Consider the following 23,457-nt stretch of genomic DNA (forward strand, 5'->3'; position numbering starts at 1 on the left):
AATGTGTTTCTAAACTAATGTGTAAATTAGGCTGAGCAGCACTCAGGAGTCTCTGGAGTCTACACTGCTGGAGAAGGAGCAAACTTTGGCTAAAACATCTGAAAAGTTGGAGTTGATTGATAACCTGAAGGACGCCCTGCAGGAGAAAGAGGAGCAGCACAGAGACGTTAATGAGAAGCTCATACAGGCAGAACATAATGTGAGTGATTGAGGCTTTGGGGCATACATTTAAGGTTTTTATTTGGTGATTTATTGTATTTATTTAGTTTTGTTTTTTCTTAGCACTGAAAATCCCTAAATATTCTGATTATTGGAATCTAATCGGATTATTGGAATCTAATTATCTAATCGTTAAATGAAATCTCAATACCCAACCAATTGAATTTGAAAACACTGTAGATTACATTTAAATTCAACATGGCTTAAATTACTTGTTAATGAAAAATACAGCAGGAAAGAAAAACAATCATAAGCTTTATATATATTTAAAAAAAATCAATATCTGTTTGAATCCTAAATTGAAATCTAATTAAACCCTGAGGCGCCTACACGGTCCTATCTCAAATGTTTGTGTAACAATGTTATTTTTTCTTTATCCAGTTGTCTGAGGTGACCAAGAAATATGCTATCTTCGAAAAACAGTGTTCAGAAATGAAGACAACTATCACTGAATTAACACAGAAGCTTGCTATGCAGAAAGAGAAGGTGAGTAGTTTATTTTGTCTTAATTCAGCGTTCAAATGTACTTACATTTTGGATTGCAATGCGTAAGTACTGCAGCTGAGCACTGGACTATAGTGTGGTAGACTCTAGATGGCTGCAGTAGTTGTTCTGTTTCCTTCAGGGACAGGAACACATTAAACATTGCCTTCAGGTGGAACACAACAAGGCTCTTTAGTATGCGAGTGATGACTGTGTACATAAATCCTGATTTGCTTGAAGTTTTAGCTTTCATTTAAATATGCACACACAAATAAATAAATAAATAAATAAATAAATATATTTTAAATATATATACACATTATTTCCTCATTTTGGAAAAAATAACCTTGTGCTCAAAAAAAAAAAAAAAAACCAAATACGTTTATTGTCTGTATTCCAAAACTGGATTGAATTTTTTGTAAAGTTAGAATTGCAGTGATGCAGTGAATCTTTTTCTGAAGAATTCCTAATCAGTCGAGTCATTGTAAGGCCTAACCTCTTGCTCACATATCTTTTGACTTTTTCAGATGCAGAAACAAGAAGCCATGATAGAATCTCTGCAGAGTGAACTGGATCAGACGAATGATGAGTTGGACAAGCTAAACACCACACATTTAGAGGAGAGAGCTCAACTTATTCAGAATCTTCAGAGCTGCGAGAGAGAGATTGACAACCTCAAAGACGTTGTTGCAGACAAAGACAAGGAGATTTCGGCTCTTGTAGGCAATATGGCAGAATACAGCGATCAGATTCACGATCTTAAACAAGAGATTAAGCAGAAGGAGGAGGAGCTTGTTCGCACCGAAAATGCTCTGATTAAAGCAGAACAAGAAGCTCAGATCATTAGAGAATCTCAGTCTTCTGATCAACAGACTCTTAATGCAAAGTTATCTGAGCTCATGGAGCAGCTGAGGATTTCAGAAAGTGATATCAATGAGGCTAGAAAAGAGAAAGAATCAAAGATCATTGAAATTAAAAATCTGGTAAAGCAAGTGGATGATGGCAAGTCTACAATTAAAGATCTTCAGGCCGAGATGCAGAAACTAAATCAGAATCATTGCAGCCATCTCTCTGAATGTGAAACACTAATTTCCTCATTAAAGGAGCAGGTACTTGTTTCTACCCAAAAACTCCAGGAGTCTGAAGATGTTCTCTCAGAGCTGAAGGAAACCAAAAGTTCGAACAAACAGCTCAAAGAGCAGATGATTAAAAAGGATCAAACCCACGAAACGGAATTAAAGTCACTCAAAGAGGAGCGAAACAAGCTCCTAGCAGAGGTCTCGAAATACAGCAGCGAGCTTCAGTCTCTATCCAGTCAGCTTCAAGCACAGGTTCAATGCCAAGAGCAGGTCAAACTGGGCGTCGAGGAAAAGCTGCAGACTATATCATCCTTGGAGCAAAAACTGAAGACCCTGGAACGAGAAAAACAGGCGTTAAATGCAGAGCTCAAGACTAGGCATGAGTGTAAGGAAAAACTGGAAAAAGAGCTGTCTGAAAAGACACAGAACATTACAGAGCTCAGGAGTGAAAGCTCAAGTCTCCAAAAAGCCCTTGAGGAAAGATTTGAGGAGCTTAAGGCTCAAAAGCAGCATTTGCTTGAAGTTCAGGAAAAACTGGACATTTTGCAAACTGAGAATATCAACTTGCACACACAAGTGAAGAGTCTCACTGATGAGAATGAAAAATATAAGCAAGATATTGAGACCAAAATTCAATCCCTGGCTCAAATGACACAAGAAAAAGACACATTGCTAACTCAAATGTCCAGTAGTGAGATTCAGCACATAGAATATAGCAAAAGGATAGAGCAATTGACGAAAGACAAGGAAGAGGTAAATGTTAGGATGTCTGAACTTAATAAAGTTCTTGAGCAAAACGAGCACTGTCATTTTGAAGAGCTCTCCTCAAAGGTGAGTGAGTGTAATAATCTCACAAAGATGCTGGAAGAGAGTAAAGTAACAGTCACAGGTTTACAAAACCAAATTGAAGCCTTAAATACTCAGGTTGAGGAAATGAACTGTAGAATATCAGAGAAGGAGAGGGCTATATCTGAGCAAAATGCACAAATAGATGCCCAAAAGACTGAAGTGGCACAACTGCAGGAGACTCTCGCACTACTTCAGGAGCAAGGAACCGCTCTGAAATCTGGATTGATGGAGAAGGATACTATATTACAAGACCAGGTTTCTCAGTTTACCTCATTACAGAGTGAACTTTCAGATCAAAAAGACCTTGTGTCCAAACTCCAGGGCGAGTGTGAGTCACTTAGAGAAGAATGTGCACAGCTTGTTCAAAGTGTTCAAGAAAAAGAGACATCTCTCATCCAGAAGACTAAAGAGTGCCAGACTCACCTGGATGAACTCAACAACAAAGAGGAGTCTATATCTTGCCTCAAGACTCAGTTGGAGGAAAGTGGTGAGCTCAAACTGAGGCTGGAGACAGAAACTGCCACCTTGAAAAAGTCTCTGGAAGACATGGTGACCAATACCAACAAGCTTTCTGATGACATGTCTCAAAGGCAGACTGATATTGTCGGTCTTCATGGTCATATTCAAGCACTAACTGTGCAAAACCAACAGTTACGAGCACTGTATGAACAAAAGGAGAAAGAACTGGAGGACATAAAGCAGGTAGCTGCTGAAATGGATCAAAAGGTAGCATCCACACTAGAAAAGAATGTAAGCCTTTCATCTCAAATCTCTAAACTTGCTGAAGAAAAGACCAACCTGGATCAATCTTTTTCAGATTTAACAGAGGAAAAAAGTTCATTACATGAGAAAATATCTGGGCTTGAAATGCAGCACATGGAAAACCGTAAAATTATAGACTCTCTGCTCAAAGAAAAGGAAAGGCTATCTTTCAGTTTAGAAGAGCTCAGTAAAGTTAGTGAGCAGAATCAGTTGTCTTTTGACAACAGCTTACTTGAAAAGACCAGTGAATGTGATTCTCTGTCTAAACAGCTAAGAGAAAGTGAGGAGGTATTGAAACTTTTAAAGGAACAAGTTGAAACCTCAAACCGCCAGTTTAATGAGAGTGTAGCTGAAAAAGACCAGTTGATTTCAGATCAGAGCAAACAGATAGAGGGTTATCAGCAACAGCTTGCTCAACTCCAAGAAACTCTTTCATTGCTTCAAGAACAAAGTAGTGCTCTAAAGTCAGGGCTTATGGAGAAAGATGTGATTATACAACAACAGTCAAAGGAATGTACATCTTTACAAAGTGAGCTTGATCATCAGAGAGAGCTTTACACTAACCTCCTATCTGAGACTGAGACACTCAAAGGGGAGTCTTCAAGGTTGGTCCACAATTTGAAAGAGAAAGAAAGTGCTCTGGAAAATAAGATTCTTGAATGTTCTAGTCACACAGATGAACTTAGCAAAAGAAATGAGTCTGTGGTTTCACTGAGCAGCCAGCTGGGTACCATGAATGAACATGTTGTGAAACTTGAGTCAGAGCTACAGCATCTAAAATCTTCCATGGAGAGCCATATAGCAGAAAATGCTACTTTGAGGGAGGAAATGCATCAAAAAGAAGCAGAGATTGTGAATCTTAAAGATAACATTCAGGCATTAAACGAGACAAATGGCACCATAAAAGCTGAAGTTTCCAAAAGGCTACAGGAGGTGGCTGATCTTAAGAGTGAGTTGTCTGAGAAGGACCTGAGCATTGTGTCTTTGACCCAACAAATATCAACTGAAAGCTCCAAGACAGAAAGCTTACAGCTTGAGTTGCAGCAAAGACAGGAATCCTTCAGGCAACAGGAGGCATTCTTGAATCAGCTGCAAGTCAAATCTATTGAGGGTGAAGATCAGATCAGCAAGAAAATGGAAGCAATTGCTGATCTACAGAGAGAGGCTCAAAACTTACAAAAGACACTTCAGGAGAAAGATCTACTGTTGCTCAAGAAAGACCAGGAGATTGCTCAGATCACAGCAGAATCTGAGACTTCTAAATCTCAAATGAGCTCTAATATGGAAGTAATTTCTAAATTACAGGGAGAACTGCAGGTATTGCTTGAAAAGAATGACTCTCTAACTGCTTCTTTAGCAGAAAAGGATGCTCTGTTGAGGGAGGAAATAGAGAAGTATCTTAGTTTGAAAAGCAGTGCTGGCAGCCTTGAAAATACAGTTTCCCAGCAGAATTGTGAAATTCAGAGATTATCCTCAGAGACCTTGCAACTAAGGACAGTGCTAAGTGAGAAAGAGCAGGTCATTCTTGATGTTAGGAATACATCCTTATCAGAGGCCACCAGCCTGAATGAAACCTTGAAAACCAAAGATTTAGAAAATGAAAACTTAAGGCAACAGTTGGCAGACCACAAGGAAACAATTTCAGGCTTGACTATTAACCTTACTGCCCAGTCTACAGAAGTGACAAGACTGAAAGCATCTCTGGAAGAAAGTGGGAGAGCTGTGGTTAACCAAAACAAAGCTCTTCAGGATCTTCAGAGGAAGGCAGATGAGGCTGTATTGTTCAAGGATCAATTCATGGAAAGTACTGAACTGGTGTCTCAGCTTCAAGGCCAGATTCAGGAGCTCCAAGAGGAAGCATCCAGGCTTTCCACAGCAATAGAAGAAAAGCAAAGTGCCTTAACACACCTTCAGGATAAATTTGCCTCCCAAGTGGAAGAACTTCAGGAGATGAAGACTTTGCTCTCCCAGAAAAGTGAAGAAATACTAATCCTTAATCAGACCATCGGCGAGCGTGAGGAAAATATTAGTGTGGCTGAGAACAACTTTGCAACTCTTAAGCAGGAGTTGCTACTGTTGCAGAATGAGATCCAAGAGCTACAGGTGTTGAATGCTAACATCTTGAAACAAAAGGATGATGCATTAGCTGCCCATCAGTTAAACACTAACTCTCTGACAGTTGAAATTGAAAGACTTAAAGCAGAGCACCATCAAGTTGCAGCCCAGGTTAATGCTCTAACTGAGAACCTTGAGCAAAGAGAATTGGCCTTGCATGCAATTAATAGTCAGTACACTGCTCAGCTACAGCATACAGAACATGTAGTGTCAGAGATGCAGAAACTGAAAGAGTTGTACATGAAAGTTCAAGAGGAAAATAATAGGGCAAAGCTGGAGCTAGATCAGGTCAAAAGTGAAAGGTCACTAAAGGAAGACGAGGTCAGCAGATTGATTCTGGAGAAAGAGGAGCTTAATAGGAATTACAGCTACCAGATTCACAGGATGCAAGATCACCTCCAGTCCAGTAGCATGAAAGAAGTGGTGGAGAAACAGAAGGCAGAGACGGAGCAGCTCCAGGTCCAGGTTAGTGCCAAAGATGAAATAATCACCGGATTGAAATCTGAAGTTCAGAACATTGAACACACTCTTCAGGAGTCTGAAAAGGAGTGGCTGTCCGTTCTTGATAGGGAAACACAGGCTAAAACTCTCCTTGCTGGGCAGCTCCAAGGAATTGAGAATGAGCTTATGACCAAAGATAGCAAAGTGCATGCCCTGAAGCAGGACCTAGATTTGTTGAATGAAAAGTTGGCAGAAGCTACACTTGCAATTAAACAAGGCTCAGAGAAGCTGAAGGAGAAAGAATTAGATGCTTTAGCAAGTAGAAGCAAGTTAGAGGACATTTTAGCCACTGTTCAAGCAAAAGAAAATGAGAATGTTGAATTGAAACATGCACTGCATGATATGGAATTTAGGTATAAGCAATTGGAAGAAAATCAAGAGGTTACTCAAAAAGATATATCAAATTTGTCTCTGTCATTTTCAGATAAATTAGTAGCTTTTGAAGAAGAAAGAGTTTTACTCCAAAGCACAATTAAAGAGTTACAGGAAGACAGTCAGACTGAAGTACTTTCTCTTAAAAGTGAGTTAGATAAACTACATAGGGAGGTAGGGAAAATGCAAGCTGAATGCCTAGAAACTGAAAAGGAGAGTAAAGACAAAAGTGAAAATATTATGTTGTTGACTGAAAGTATTAAGAGCCTTGAGGAAAAACTATTCGCAGCATCAGAAAACCTCAATGAGGCCAATGTAAAATACAGCACTCTTCTTTCCGAAATTCAGAAGCGAGATGAACAGATTAGTTGTATGACCATTCAGATCTGTCAGCAAAAAGATTTACTTTCTGGACTCAGCCAGCAGCTAAGAGAGAGGGATGCTTCAGTAACTCAGCTGGTTACATCTGCCTCAAATGAAAGGATTAAGTATGAAGAGGTGAAAAACAATCTGCTCTTACAACTGGAGGAGACAAGAGGACATCTGTCTCTTTGTAAAAATCAAATAGAAGGTATGCAAACCAAAATGGAGGCTTTGATCAAAGAAAATGATGATCTTAAATCTGATAGCAGCAAAGTGATAAAAGAAAAGGAAGCCATGAAGAAGAAACTTCAAGCTGCACTGTTAGTTAGAAAAGAATTACTAAAGAAGATAGAGGAGCATGAGAATCAAATTTCACAAAGTCAGAAGAATGGAGGTGAAATGTCAGCCATGCAGGAAAAAGTGGAAGAATTAATGGCACAAAAGAACACCGTCAAAAAAGAACACGAATCTGCTATTTCTGATCTCAGCCAGCAACTCGAACAGAAAGACTGTATAATCAGTGAGTTAACTCAACTCATGTCAGAAAGAGAGCAGACTATTTTAAAGTTGGAAGGGGATATCCAGTGTTTACAATTCAGAGTAAATGAACAGGAGGCAAATTTAACTACTACACTTGAGAAACTTGATGAACAAAAGAACTTAGTTGAGCAGCTTCAAATTGCCATTTGCGAAAAAGATGTTGCAGCTGAACAGAAGAAGGAGGAATTGGACCAACTTAAAAATTACATAATGAAGGAAGCTGATAATGCAACAAGAGAGACATCAAATCGTATTGAAGAATTAGAAAACCAGTTGGCCAAGGTACAGCAAGAGAAAGAAGTGCTTCAAAAGAAGGCTCATGCTGCACTCTTAGCCCGCAAAGAAACAATAAAGAAATCTCAAGAAAGTGAGAAAAAATATACTACAGAATTGATGGAAATTCAAAGTAAATACAAAACTCTACAGGAGCAGCACAGCCAGCAAACAGATGAGCTCCATGCTATTAGAAAGAGTTATGATCTTAAGGTTGAAGCACTTGAAAATGCCCTTCAGAACTCTCAGTCTCTGCAAGATGACATGGAAACCTTAAAGAGGAACATTGAAGATAGAGAGAGAACTGTGCAAGATTTAAGGAAGGCATTAACTGAGCAAGAAACACACACATCCTCTTCACTTCATGAAGAGTTTGAGTGCCTTAAACATGAATTGGAAAAAATTACATCTGAGTTGTCCTACAAGGACAAATTACTGACTGAAGCACAAGATCATTCCAAAGAACTGACAGACAAAATGTTGTATATGAAATCTGAACTTGAAAAAGAGCTAAACAAGAAGAATGAAGAAATCGCAAGGCAAAATGTTTGCATTAAAAATTCTGAACAGCAACTGGAACAGCTGCAGCAAGATATGACTAAGCTACAGTCTCTGCATCAAAGTCAATTGAAGATGCTTAATGCATCAATTCAAGAGCTTACATCTAGTTTGGAGGATGTCGAAAGGGATAAAGCTCAGGCAGCTGACATGCAGGTTGAAATGGAACGACTTGCTGAAGAAAGTAATCTCATAAAAATGGAGTTGGAGTCTGCTTTACAAGAAGTCACTCAGAAATCAGAAGAGCTACTTGCTTTGAAGAATACGTTAACTGTGACCCAGCAGCAGGTTGCTCAGGAACATTTCCAGTGGCAAGAATCAAGGAGTGAAGTTGAGAAGTTGAATGAACAAATGAAAACACTATGGAGAGAAAATGAGAATTGTATTATGGAGTGTGAAAAATACAAACAAGATTTTACACATCTTCAGTCACAGCTAAAGGAATATGAAACACAAAATTCTGTTCTGCAGTCTACAATCGAATCAATGGAAGAGACTCTTTCACAAGACCATGAACCTGTTATACATTGCCAAGAATCTCATCTATCTCAAGGTAGCAGTCCCCAAACAGAGACAGATTTTAAAGCAAATTGTCTTTTAGAATTTCAGACTCTCCTTACACAGAAGGAGGATCATATATCTGCTCTAGAGCAGCAACTACAGAGACAAATTCATCTCCATGAGGTCGAAATGGAAAAAATGAGAATTGGAATCAATGAGCTTCAACAAAGGCCAGCAGAAGCAGTAGAAAATAAATCAGTTGAGCAGCTCACAAAGAAACTTCAAGCTGCCTTAATTTCTCGTAAAGAACTTGTTAAGGAGAATCGTAGCATCAAGGAAGAACTGCAGAACTTATCCACACAGAATGAGAAGATGCAAACTGAAATGCTGTCCCTTGATAGAGTTGTTTCTGAACTGAAACAGCAGAATAAGGATCTGGAATATAGTGTTTCAAAGCTGAGTGCTCAGAAGCAGAAACTTACTACAGATGTGGATCGCATTCTGAGTGATAATCACAACCTTACAGCAGCTTGTGAAAGCCTAAAACTAACAATAGAGAATATAACACAGCAGAAGCAAGCCTTTTCCTGCCAGCTCGAGTCCCTTAAAGACTCTCAGACAGAGGAGCTTTCCGAATGGAAATCGAAGCATGCAGATTTAAAACAGGAGTATGAGTCTCTTTTGCAAGCATATGAAAATGTGAGTAGTGAAATGGATAAGATGAGGCAGCTTCTTGAAGGGGCTAAACGAGAAAGGCAAGAAGCTCTTTTGAAAAGTCATAAATATGACTCTGAACTGGACAGCCTCAGAAAGCAGGTTGCTGAACTGGAGGAAGAAAATGACAAGATTAAAGAAAAAATGAGAAAATTTGCCAGGTTAAAGCAACAAAAGATCGAAGAGCTTGAAGAGGAAAATGAAAAAATCAGACAAGACTTGATCTCATTTGATGACAAACAGAAATGCACTGTTGATGAACTAAGTGTGAAAAATATGCAGCTGGAAAGTGAAATCAGGTCTCTGCAAGAAATATCTGAGGACCTCAGAGGGAAGATGTGTGAACTTCAGCAAGAGAACCAGAACCTGGCAGTGGAACTGAAAGAAACAGCATTGTCTCTTGAGAAGTGGCATATGGAATCAAAAGCAACTGAAAGTAATCTTCAGCTGAAACTGAACGAGGCTCTCAATCTGAATAATACCTTCACCGCCCAAATTGAGGCTCAAAAAGCAGATATAAATGCACAGATTGAATTGGCAGAATCTGTACAAAAAGAGAAGTTGAGCCTTTCTGAGATATGGAAGCAGGCAGTGAAAGACCATGAAGCTGAACTCTGTGAGCGGGATACAACTATAGAAGGACTTCGAAATGTGATTGAAGCAAACAGACAGGAGATCATAAGCCTAAGTGAAAAGGTTAGGATTTTGGAAGATGACAAATGTCTGTTGCAGGAGGAGCTTGAAAATGTCCAAGAAACATCTGACAAAGTAAAGAATGAAAATGAATATTTGGAGACTATGCTTCTTAAAAATTCTGAAAGAATTGATGAGTTGACTGAGGCAGTAAATGCCTTGCAGATGCAAAACAAGCAACTCTCAGCTCAGTTGATAGAAGTCAAGGAGGAGAAGGCAAAAGTTTGCCAAGAGAAAGAGGAACAGCACCTGAAGCTTGTAAAAGAATTTGAGGAAAAACTTAAAGTAATACAACGAGGCACTGAAGGCTCCAAAAATATGAAAAAGGAGCTTCAAGAACTGTTGAAAGAAAAGCATCAGGAGATAAATCAACTGCAGCAAGACTGTATCAAATACCAGGAGCTGATATTGAACCTTGAAAGATCTTTGAAACACTCTCAGACAGAGCACCAACATGTAGAGCAGGAACTGAGGGTAGCTGTTGAGAAGACCAGTAGTTTGGAGAAAGAGAAGGGGAGTCTAGAAACTGAACTACAAACACTCAAGAATGTCCTCAACGAGACCACAAAGGATGTGGTCAAAATAAATTCTGAAAATAACAGGCTTGTCCAGGAATTGACCAAGAGGCAACAAGAGTCAGAATTTGAGTCTGCAGAAAGAGAGAGATCTTTGCAAAAACTGACAGAACAGCAGCAAGCTTTTCTCCATGAACAGCAAGTTGAGCTGCAGAAACAGATCAGAGACTTGCAGGATCATAACGAGAGGGAAGCTAAAGTTGTTGCCTCGTTACAGAAACAAGTGGAGTCCAAAGACCTACAAATAAAATCTCTGCAGAGAGAAGCTGAAACACATTTAGCCAAACTAGCTGTGCTCAGTGTAGATGCAGACAAAAGTGATGCTGCAAAGCAATGGGACAATGTGTTTCAGAAAGCCTTACAGGATAAAGACAGCCAACTTCTTGAGCAAGGCTTTGTTATTACCCGGCTGTTAGAGGACAGTAGAGGAAAAGGTAGAGCACTAAATGATCTGCAGATTACAAATAAGAAATTAGAGAGGACCTTAAACGAGTATTCAGTAGCAGCTACAGCCCATCAGAGACAAATCTTTGTATTGGGTGCAAGCCACACTGAGCTAAAACAAAATGTTGAAATACTTAATAAACATTCATTAGAACAAAGGGCCTTGATAGAGAAGTTACAAAATGATAAAAGCACATTAGTCAAACAGCTTGATGAGCAAGCCTTTTCATTCTCCCAACTCCAGTCCAGTCTTGAGCATTCTGAAAAAGTATGTGCAGACTCTCAGTCACAGTTTCGTTTAGCCCAGTTCCAAAACAGTAAGCTTCAGGTTGACTTAGAAAGGCAAGAAGCCATTTCATTGCAATTAAAGTCACTTCTTCAAAACAAAGACAAAGAGATAACCTCTTTGTTATCCTCTAAAGATGGGCAGATGTCAGGTTACCTGGAGCAACTTCAGTCCACTCATCGAGCTCAGGTGGCCGTGTATGAGGCGAGGTTAACTGACCTCTATGTCAAGCAAGAAAGTGCAAATAAAGAATTAAGGTCACTAGAAAGCAAGGTTCGCAGTCTCCAGGCCAGGTTAGACAGGTCAGCTCAAGAAAAAGAGCAAATGATTGAGAAAATGAACTCTCTCAGGAGCTCTACTGCATCTTTGCAGATGGAAAAAGAAGGTCTGTTATCAGAGATCAAACAAACAAAGGCTAGGGTCCAAGAGGGCTCAGGTCAAGGTAGTCTAGAAGCAACAAAGGGTCTGAAAGAAGAGATCAAGACCCTACTTCATCAAATGGATGACCTTAATTCTGAGAATGCCATGCTCAAAGCACAGCTCATCAGATACAGGGAGGATCTCAACCAGGTGTTATCCCTCAAAGACAACCAATTAAAAGAGCTTCTCAGGAAGCAGCAGGATTCCATAAAAAATCTTGAAAACCAGAAAAGATCAGTTGAATCACAACATCGCGATGCCCTCCTGGAGGTGCAGAAGGAAGCTGAGGAAATCAAAGCCTTAAAAGATCAAAATTCTAATCTAAAATCTCAGGTAAAGGAGCTAGAGGAAAGTTTGTTGGCCTTACACAAAGAGCACCTGGAAATGGATGAGAGTAAAGTGATCGCTGACCTGCAACAGGCTGTGGCAGATAAATCTGCAGAATGTAATGAACTTCAGCAAAAACTGTTTGCCCAAAAAATGGCTATGGATGACATGAACAAGAGCCTGAAAGAAATCATGAAGGAGTCTGATAGGCAATTGGTAGAAGCTGAAGAGAAATACAACAAAGAACTTGATGCCGTTGATCGTGAAGTTGACCTGATGAGAAACGAGAGAGAAACTGCAGAGCAAAGGGTTGCAGATTTGGTGAGGGACCTTATGCAGACGGAACAACAGTTATCTGAGGCTACAAGTCTGAACAAGAATCTGAAATCGCAGAACGAATCACTAGGTAAAGCCATGGCAGCTTTGCAAAATGATCGTGATCAGCTTATTGATGATTTCAAGATTTTAAGGAGCAGATACGAAGAGGAACTCAGGGAAGCTACGGCATCTATGAACAGTTTTGAGAGACAGCTGAACGATGCCACTTCAGAACTGTCTGCTCTTACCACAGAAAAGCATGTGATGGTCCAAAAGTTGGTGGCACTTGAAAGCACCAATCCACAGCCTCAGTTGTCTGGGCTGGTAAATGAGCTGTCACAAGCTGTTTCAGAGAAAGAGGCAGAGCTTAAGCAACTATCATTGGAGAACAACTCCTATAGCAGGCAGGTAACAGCTTTTTCCAAAGCCATGGCCAGTTTGCAGACTGACCGAGACAGGCTCATGGAGGAGCTGAGAAAATCCAAGAAGGAATTTGAGTGCAGACAACAGTCAAGTCCCGATATGATCGCTTCGATCAAGGCAGAAGAGTCTAATAGCCTTAGCGTCAGTGTCGATGCCCTTCAGACTGAGAGGGATGGCCTGGTGAGTTCTAGGATGTGGCTTTGAATAGATTCAGTTTTGTTTGTGGCATGTGGAAGTTTGCTAATGGCATGTGGTCTTTGGTTGTTGTGCGATGATGTGGCTTGGCTTTTACTTGCTCAAGCATGGAACTGTGTTCAAAAATCTCATAATTTGGGGGTTTGGGTTTAAAAGTAGAATATCTTCACGTCCCACCATTATTTCTGAAGACAGTTTTATTTTTTTTTTGTCTTTACAGCGTAAAGAAGTTGTGAATTTGAGGTCCCAGAACACAGAACTGGTAGAGTTGAAGCAGAAGTATGATGACCAGCAGAGGGAGCTCCAACAGGCAAGAGGTCACAAGCTTCAGTGTGAAAAGGATATTAGCAGATACCAGGCTGAATTGGCAGAACTAAGGTAAGTTAATTAACCTATTGTTGTAATTAGCCTAATTAAGTCTTGTTGAAGTTATTTTTTTAGAGCCTTTACTTCAAAGTAGAGTAGCAATCAAAAGGTCTTGACCGATCTGGTTTTTTACGAATTGTTTCTAGTAAAAACCTTTAATTTAACTGTAAATTGCTTACCCATACCATGCTGCCTTAAGTGAAAATCCGGCATCATTAATGAACTGTGAATGTCATTTGATATAAAATTATTCAGTGTTTGTAAAATTCAGAGATGTTCACATAACAGGTAAATAACATAACACTTTGCTTAAGTCTCACGCACCAGTTGTCTTGTTTTTATCTTTTTACACCTGACTTATGTCAGGTGTTACTGTAGCAAATAAATAAAAAGTCAAATGGAAACAACTTCGATTCCCAATGCTTCTGCTTTTATCTGAAAACAACACAGTAAGGCACTACATGTGGTACTGCGTCATAACAGGAGGGCACTTAGTAAAGTGCAGTTGGGTGAGACGCATGCCCCTCTACAAACCAAAGTGTGTCAGGACGTTTTAATGAAAACCTGATTGTGTCTCTCTTCAGGTCTGAGAAGAATAAATTGCAATATGAATGTCAAGTCATCAGAGAGACCAGCAAGGTGGGAGTTTTCAGTGTATCTGTGATTTTTATTTTATGAATGTTTAACTGGTGTAGTTTACAAAGAAGGATTCCCAATATTTTCCGACAGACTTGTCTTTTTGTAAATATCAATGTTTTTTTTCTATTTTTATTGTATGCAAAACATTTCAAAAAAAGTTTGGACCAGATCTCATACCGCTGTGTGTTTTTTTTATTTTTTATTTATTATTTTTTTAAATAAACTACATCTTTTTAAATTTTTCTTTTATATCTTCTTCTCCCTCCTCCACTTGCCCCTCACCTTCTCTACAGGTGTCAGGTGAAGGTGTGTCTGCAGAGCAGCTGGTACAGCTACAAACAGAGCGAGCTCAGCTGCAGACTCACCTGCAGCGCCTCCTGGTGGAAATCCAACAGAGAGACATCAGCTTCCAGCAGCTCAACGTCAAGGTACAAACATATTCACAAGGGATGTACAGTGTGTATTTGCATGTTTCTTTTGTGTACAGCCCTAGGCATACTTTAGTGTTCTATTGTACACTGTGTCCAAAAGTGTGTAGACGTCACTTTGTTATGAGTAAATTCTACTTGTAGACGGTATGCATGGTTTTTATATATATATATATATATTGAAATGGAAACGGATGGACCTGAACCAGAGAGGCAGAAGTTTATAAAACTAGACTGTCAAATCTGTTCTGAATTACTATGACTATGGTGTGTGTGTGTGTGTTTGTTTGATCCAGCTGCAGCAGGCAGTAGAGGAGAAGGCCTCTGTTTCTGCTCAGTTCCGAGCTGTGACTCAGACTCTCAGAGAAACTCAGCTGAGCCTCAGTGAGACACAGAACCGTTGTTACTGGCTCCAGAACCATCATCACAATCTCTCTCAGAGCCCACAGCCACAGGTTCCTGCACTAATTCAAGTATTCTTTTATTCTCTAAATTATTTATTCTCACATACAGCAGAGCTACTACCTGCTCCAAATCTGGAACCAGATCAGAAGCTCTCACAGAACCCTCACGCTGAGGATCTCTCTTTATCATTTACCTTTAAAGATCTTTTTATTTTCTCTCTATTCTAAAAAAAATATGCATGCAGAGAGCTGCAGAAAGTGCAGATTTCTTTCATTTCTCTGTAAACTGCTCTCAGCTGAAGAAATATGTGTAATGTGAATAAACAGATGATACAAATATTTTATTGTGACCACAAACACACACACACAACCCCATCAAATACTGGAATAAAACCATAACCATGTCTTTGCATGTTGTTGTAGAGTTAGAGTCAGTTTCTGTAAATTCCTGTGTGTTTTTCAGGGCTCTGTTCATGTGCAAGTTGCTCCTGGAGCTCCTCAGGAACGCAGCAGCTCTGCGACTGATATGGAGGCTCTCGACATCAGGGAACTCAGGAACAGGTCAGAGACTGGCACGGAAATATACAGAGATGCAAAATCCTGCTTGACTGAAATAAAATCTTACAATAACAAAAATTAATGATGATAATAACAAAAGTACTTACTCACAGTGCTACTACTTTCACAGGAAAATGTGAAAGTTAAATAGTAGTTTAGAAAGGAATAATGATCTAATGTAAAAGCACATGTTAAATATAAAGTATTCAAATACAAAAAAAGAGGTGTAGACTTTAAATTAAAGGCAGGCTTTAACATTTTTTTTGTAACTGTAGCCTTTTTTACTCTTTGGAATAGCAACATTAATGTTATTTAACTCTGGGTGAGATATTTTTAGAGAATGATTCACACAATGTGAAAACTTCCAAGTCCTTATAGGGAAGTCTGTTCACTCTGAAACTCCAAGTGTGGTTGTACAAGACCAGTTTTGTATCTCCTGAGAGGAAAGAGCCCTTTAAACAAAAAACCTAAAGCCACTGTAACATTTTAAAAACAAGATTCAAAATCACTTTTGAAACCTGACAATAGTCACATCAATACTTTGCAATGCTTGGCTCAAAAGGGTGACAGAATGCTTTTTCCAGCGATCTGATTGGCTGTTTTTATTGAAGAGAACAGGACCAATGATTAGTGTAAAATATTTTCTGGAATAATACAATTTCTGAATTTCTGCTCTCTTCATTGTTATTGTTTTTCTGTTTTCCCTGTGAAGGCTGTTGGAGGCAGAGCTTCAGCTTGACACTGCTCACCAGAGCATATCCCAGCTAGGTGATAGGCTGGAGGAGGAGAGGGGGCGGAGAGAGGCAGCTGAGGAGGCACTTGGGCTGGCTGAGCAGAGAGTCACAAGGTACAGGGATACATACATTTCTCTCTCTCTTTCTGCTGCTGCAGCTTAATATTAAAAGTAGTATTTCATAACAAAACATTTTTGACACTGCATATTCAAGAAGTATGTTAAAAGTGTGTGTGTGTGTGTTTCAGCATGGAACCAAGTCCCTCCAGATCATCTCAGAGAGATTTCAGTGTTCAGATGGAGACAGAGGAGGAGTGGGAAGCTCTGATTTTAGATCCTAACCAACACCTGCTCACACGCAAGGTGCATGCACACACACTCAAACACACATGATCCAGGAATCTTTGCTGGTTTAATTGCAAAATTGTGGCATATTAAAGCCTAACCTAGTTATATTTAGAGGACAACAGTATCAGATAGTGTCAGTAAAGAATTGTTGCAGCGGTTAGTGACGGTGTCTGGGATTAAAGCCAAACGTAAAATTTCAAAGTGTTTAAACTAACTTTGAACCAAAAAACCTAAAGGGTTCAGAGATGTATATTTGTCATAATAAACTGCAAAATCAAACAACCATACAAAAAAGTGTGGGGTCAAAATAACAGATAAACCACCTGACAAAACATAATGTCCTAATTGTTTGTACTTCTGTCCAAGTTTTTTGATTGTTTATAGATATCAGTGTAAATACACTTTTTAATTAAACATTGTGTCGTTTCAACATAATAATCAATACTGAAATTGTTGCTAATGTCTCACAGTACAAAACGGCCTTGAGTGTACTCTTGAATAATCTTGACTCTCCAAATCGTCAATATGTTTTCCTCCAGGTGAAGAGTGGCATGCACTTGTGCAAACGCTGGCTGAGAGGACGGAGTTTGTACTGCTCCAAAATGCTGACGTCCAGGGCTAAATCCCGCTATCTGTTCATGGCTTATCTCCTCACTCTTCATGTCCTTGTCTTCATGTGTTTCGCTGGAGCTCTGTAGAGGAGTTGCTCGCACTCGGAAAACAGAAACACAGGTTGCAGCGAGATGGTTCAACTTCTGTAAAGTTATTGTTGTTATAGCTACTTTAATAGACCAGAAAGTCTTGGATGGTTAGTTTCTTCTGATATCAATTTAAGAAACGTTTTGTGTCAGGTTTTTGGGTATTTCTTCATTTTCTAAGTGAAAATAAGTTAAATATCCTCTACAGAAAACACCTCAGCACATTTTAAGACACAATTCTTTTCACCCCAGTGAGAACTCAAAATATACATAAAAAATGTGTATTAAAATGTGCAGAAATATGCTGATATCAAAAGGTAAAACATTGTTTAAAAACATAAATACTGGCCAATATCCAACACACTCATCTAGTAAAAATCCTATATTACAGATAAAATAATGGAAATTATAAAGGAATGCTGGAGTATTCCTTTGTAGGTGTTTAAAGGGAATTTCACAGTTTTACTAAAAATTTACTGATAATAAATTTTTTGGATGTAAACAATGACGGGCAGTGTTTTGGTGTTAAATGGTTGGTTCTAAAGAAAAGTGTGGATTCCTTACACTTGTGGTGAATGGAAACTTTTTTCTCTGTGTCTAAAACCGAAATCCAGAGTTTTATTTTCTCTCCACAACCAGCAGTGACCTCCACGGATCTGAGGAGTTATATGTGGAAAATAGTGATGTGATGAGGACAGAAGATAGTGGGAATCGTGAACAAGGTTAAAAAAACAGGTTATTTTTTATTAACCTCACACCACCGTGCGCGTCCCTTTCAACTAGAAGTGGGTTTAAAAATCAAATCCTTCTCTAAATTATGATCAGACATCCGCAGTGAGTTCATAATAAATTCATGCTTTAAATATTCTGCTTTAACAGGAGGATATGTTTCCATTCACTACCATTGTGAACAGTTCTGTCTCTCTAGTGTCTCTAGAACTAAAACACTCTCTAGTTGTTTACATATTGACTTTTAATTTGAAGAAAATTTGGAAAATAGTGGAATTCTCCTTAAATCTGAGTGGCAAAACTGGCCTGTTTAATTATATTAAGAAAAGATTAAATCATATCTCTTTACAAAACTTTGTCTAAGAGCACCAAATAACCTGAAATTACACACACACACACACTCAATCACACGCGTGTACGCGCACACACAAACACACATGCACTTTTAGGCGCCCTGTGGGTTCTGACATCATTTTTGCTGCTGATGAGGCTATGCACTGAATTTTATTTATATTTTCAATATAAAATTGACTGGACCTACTTCCACCGTTCTCCAGAGAGTGTTGTGTGTTTGTGTGTATTATCGCTGTCGGAACAAAACCTTGCATATCCGGTTTTTTTCTGTCTTTTTTTTTAATATCTGTAAATCTGCAGGTATTCAGTTAAAAAATTCACAATACTCTGCACCACCATTCAATTCTAAAGAATGTTTTATGTTCCTCCATTATGGAGCTACAAGGTTTTGTTCTGGCAATGATGATATACGATTATATGAATGAGAGGGGAAGATGCTATGCTTTGAAGTATGTGTAATATTTATGGAAGTACATATTTAATGCACTACGTGGCGTATGTTGGAAAAATGCATTTTGTGCCTGATACCTTTTTGTTCACATCCTAGTTACTTTATTTACCTTGTATTCATTTGCTGAAATGTACAGCCTTTATCATATTTTCTTTCCTCTTTTAGCACATACACTATGAATGGTTGGATGCAGTGTGTTATGGTTTGCTGGAGATTTTCTATAAACAAAGTGTAATACACTTGAACTTCATGGGTATTAGGAAGCATTATGTAAGATTATATGTGCAAAAAAACGCTTAAAGGAAAGGTTCCAGCATAAACACTAATTTTGCTAGTACTGATTGGAGGGTAATGGTTGGCAAAAATAATTCCATGCTATTAACTGGGAATTTCCGGGTCTAAGGTGGATTTCTCTGTGGTAAATGATTATTTGCGAAAGATCCTGCTGTGGTGTCCTGTGGTAAACATCACCCTTTCAGACATGAACTGTTTTGGTTCTCTTTTTATTTCTCTGCTGAATGTCACTGCTCTGCTGTAAGGTCCTTAAGGAGTTAATATTATGAGTTTTGTTATGTGTTAACAAGCTAATGCTAATGCTAAGGCTGGAAACTTCCCCACAATCCCTCACACACCCACGGGTATTGACAAGTGTGTTAGCAAATAGCTGTTGTCAGTTTTAGCCTTGTTAATAACAGTGTGTGTGTGTGTCATTACAGTGCCCAGGAGTGTTAGCCGTAGCTTGTAGCATTATTAATATTTAACTCCTTAATAAGCCCGTAACTCGCAGCAGTGACGTTCTGTGGGAAAACGATTGCTTGGAAGCATGTTTACCACAGAACACGACAGAAAAGATTTTCAAACATCACAATAATTTAAAAAAAGAAATCCTGCTTAGACCAGAAAGTACATATTAACTACAAAATAATAACCTTAGCGGCTATTGACTTCCAGTGATTATTTACATATTGTTGCTGTCCAATTAAAAGCATCTCCCAAAATGGTACTTTTACAGGAAAAGGAAAAAAAACATAACTTTCAATGGAACACAAGTATTTTTGGAGCATTTCTATTGGTTCATTCATCAGTAATTTTTCACACAGTGTGAGGGAAAGCTGCTGTGTTCAAATGATGCAGTAAACTAAAAAATGGAGATGCATGTTTTTAATTGAACAGTGACTATACATTAGCATTACTCCTTTAGCATGAGCAGCAGTTGTTTCCTAACACCTGTAATGCAGTTTTTAGTGTTTTTGTACTGTGGAATTCATTTCCTTTAAGAAGTAAGGGGTAGTTTATTGATGCAGAAACCATGAGAAATTACCTGTCCTGGCTCCGCCCACAAATCTGATGTAGAATAGCGTAATACCTCATATAAGGACACTGCTGTGATAATAGCCTGTGTTGAAAGAAATGCTAATAAATGAATAGCACCCTAAGTGTATGTATTTAACCAAAATATTGGCCAGTTGTCGTTGAGACAGACGACAATACAGTTATAAAAGGATAAATGTTTAAAATATTATCTCAACTGAAAAAGCTTATAACATGAATATTTTAAATTGTATATAGTAGTTATATGTACATGGGGATTAATGCAATATGAAGGATAATATAACAAAATATTTTAATGAGTTTAATAAATGGCAAAGAAATTACTGGCTAAATGTTTGCCCTCTTCATATTAAAATAGATAATAAGTATAACACTGGGATTTTACAAAGTAAAACAAGAGCCTGTAAAGTTTGTTCAACCTTGCAACGGTTGCTATGGGCGGAGCCTGGCTGGGGCAGTTGGGAAAGGCTGGATTAAATTATGCTGATTTGAGGTGATGTATATATTCTATAAATTATATAATGTTCATATTCATGGCTGTTCATTATATGTATAATAATAACAATAAGGAATTGTTTACATGCTGATTTAATGCTGTATAAAAGCTGTGGGCTCACAGTGGTGTTATTGATCTGTAAATATGGAATGATGAGTAGAATGGTCTTTCTGTAAATGAAAGTTGAAAAGGAAAAAAAAAAAGTAAAGATGAACTACTGAGTGTGTTAACTTTCTCATGTTTTCTACATAGGGTCTATTTTTGAGCCGAGTCCCGAGGAGAGAACCTTTGTGTTCTTCAGTCTCTGGGCTGAAGTGTGTGTGCAATACAATGGAATTTTTGTTTGTTTGTTTTTGTTTTCTCTGGACTCAAAGCGTGATTACTCTCTCAAAAGAAGTAATTTTAATAAAGTTGATTGAAAACACCTGGGCTTCCCCTAAATACTGTTTTTTTTTTTTTATCTGTTTCTATTTAGTTCTGTTTCTTTTTGTGTTATTTTTGTTTCAGCAGTTTGAAAGATTGGTTAATATGGTTGAATTCTTTGGTGTTATGGTCATGTATTTTTTTATATGGTTTATTTTAAAAGATGAATGTAAAAATATATTCATTAGACACCAGCTTGATTGTATTTATTTATTTATTTAGTTTTAATATAAGAAAACTTAAAATTGTGTTAAATAACCTTTCCTTTTAAATACACAATTACAGCCATTTGGGAACTAGGGATACCAATTGTTGCCATTTTGCAAATGGAATTTTGAATCGTTTTCGCTTGATACCAAACTTTATCTGAACTGTCTGTGGTTGGTTTTGTCTGTTTATTCTCTACATGATACGCTCCCAGGAGATAGATCTGGACTAAAGGCAGGTCAGTTAAGCACATGCACTCGTGTACTTATCCAGCCACACTGATGTAGCCCATGGAGATTGAGGCCTGGTATTGTCTTGCTGAAATAACCATGGACTCTGCAAAGATGTTGCCTTGATGGCAGAATGTCTCTCTAGAATCCAAATATTTTCCTCCACATCAGTGGTACCATCTCAATTATGTAAGTCACTGTTTGTTGCAATCATACTACAAGTACAGCTGAAGGTTGCACATGTTCAGCAGTGGTTTCCATTGTTTCCCGTCATGGCCTGAGATTTGTCAGTTCCTTTAATCTTTTCACGTTGTATTATTGTATACGTTGGATGGTGGAATGCCTCAATTCTTTGAACTGTTCTGAGAAATGTTTTAGATCATTTGACAATTCTCTCATGAGAGATCGTCACCTTGGCACAAAGTCATGAGCAACAGCCCATGTTGGAAGCTCATTTCATACATATTCACAGGCTTCTAGTGTAATGCTCTAAAAGTTTGGGATTTGAATATTCATTAAAATTAATTTCTTTCCTGTCCCAACCTTTTTGGATTGTATTTCACTCGTCAAATTCTAAACTTGATTATATTTACAAAATTCAGTTGGATATTTTTTACTTGTCAGTTAATTAAAGGTTCAGTATAATAAAAATACATATTTTTAAATTGTATTTTTTTTTTCAATTATAAATAAAGAAATAAAAATTACACCTATTTGGAAATGGGGATTATGTGGTGTGTGTGTGTGTGTATAAAATGAGTGTTTGAGGAAATCCCCCTGAAATCCAGCTGGTGGCGCTGAAATATAAATCCATGGTTCTTCAACACTAATCAATGAAGAAGAAGAAGGAGGTCTGTCCAGGGTTGCCAGGTTCTGTTTTTTTACACCAAATTGGACATTCTAGTTTTAATGGGTAAAAATATTTAAATAAATATGTTGTGCTTTGGGATAGGTTAGCAAATCAAATTTCAGTTCAACATCAATAATAATGACAGATGTAAGGAAAATGAAATAATTTATGATTCTCGCTTGAAAACCTAAAGACAGACAGTGACCATTCATTCATTTATTCATTCATGTTCTGTAACCATGCCAACAAATTAGCTGTGCGTCCAGAACACATTGAATCATGGGACCCAACACAGGAACACACCACGGACACCGTGTAATATCACACGGCATTGCACACCTATGAACATTTTGACTAGCCAATCCACCTACCGTGTGTTTCTGGACCGTGGCAGGAAACAAAAGTACCTGGAGGAAACCCACACGGACACGGGGAGAACACACCAACTCCTTACAGACAGTCATCCAGAGCGGGAATCAAACCCACAACCTCCAGGTCCCCAGAACTGTGTGACTGCGACACCTACCTGCTGCGCCACCCACTAAATATGTTATTGTTGTTATTATTATTATTATTATACATCCATCCATCCATTCATTATCTGTAACCGCTTATCCAATTCAGGGTCGCGGTGGGTCCAGAGCGTACCTGGAATCTTAGGGCGCAAGGCGGGAATACACCCTGGAGGGGACGCCAGTCCTTCACAGGGCAACACAGACACACACAAATTCACTCACACACTCACACCTACGGACACTTTTGAGTCACCAATTCACCTACCAATGTGTTTTTGGGCCATGGGAGGAAACCGGAGCACCCGGAGGAAACCCACGCAGACACGGGGAGAACACACCAACTCCTCACAGACAGTCACCCGGAGCAGGAATCGAACCCACAACCTCCAGGTTTCTGGAGCTGTGTGACACTACCTGCTGCACCACCGTGCCGCCCTTATTATTATTATTATTATTATTATTATTATTATTATAAAACAGCTCCAGGGACCTGGAGGTTGTGGGTTCAAGTCCCGCTCCAGGTGACTGTGAAGGTTTCCCCCTACGATCTAAGCTGGATAACCTGTTTCAGACAATTAATTAATTAATTAATAACAATTATTATTATTATTATTATTATTATTATATTAAAACCAATAGAGTAAAATTAATCTCACTTTTTCATGAGGGTTTATTTATATCTGGCA

The 23,457-nt window shown here is 38.5% G+C and overlaps 1 protein-coding gene across 3 annotated transcripts in view; it reads left to right on the top strand.

The window, feature by feature from the left end:
* The window catches only part of LOC136709278 (golgin subfamily B member 1-like), a 49,702-nt gene extending 27,672 nt beyond the window's left edge, over positions 1 to 22,030 (top strand). Inside the window, exons 20-30 of one of the 3 annotated variants that reach the window (XM_066684413.1) lie at positions 31 to 199; positions 601 to 705; positions 1,230 to 12,995; positions 13,231 to 13,388; positions 13,961 to 14,015; positions 14,309 to 14,443; positions 14,740 to 14,916; positions 15,311 to 15,408; positions 16,118 to 16,252; positions 16,387 to 16,501; positions 17,026 to 22,030. In XM_066684413.1, coding sequence (XP_066540510.1) covers positions 31 to 199; positions 601 to 705; positions 1,230 to 12,995; positions 13,231 to 13,388; positions 13,961 to 14,015; positions 14,309 to 14,443; positions 14,740 to 14,916; positions 15,311 to 15,408; positions 16,118 to 16,252; positions 16,387 to 16,501; positions 17,026 to 17,184 — 13,072 coding nt within the window. In that variant the 3' untranslated portion in view covers positions 17,185 to 22,030. Of the gene's footprint in view, positions 1 to 30; positions 200 to 600; positions 706 to 1,229; positions 12,996 to 13,230; positions 13,389 to 13,960; positions 14,016 to 14,308; positions 14,444 to 14,739; positions 14,917 to 15,310; positions 15,409 to 16,117; positions 16,253 to 16,386; positions 16,502 to 17,025 lie in introns of those variants that run through there. The other 2 variants (XM_066684411.1, XM_066684412.1) reach the window with 2 other exon arrangements.
* Positions 22,031 to 23,457: the final 1,427 nt, after the last annotated feature.

The sequence above is a fragment of the Hoplias malabaricus genome, chromosome 11 (genome assembly GCF_029633855.1).
Source record: "Hoplias malabaricus isolate fHopMal1 chromosome 11, fHopMal1.hap1, whole genome shotgun sequence".
Classification (NCBI taxonomy): domain Eukaryota; kingdom Metazoa; phylum Chordata; class Actinopteri; order Characiformes; family Erythrinidae; genus Hoplias; species Hoplias malabaricus.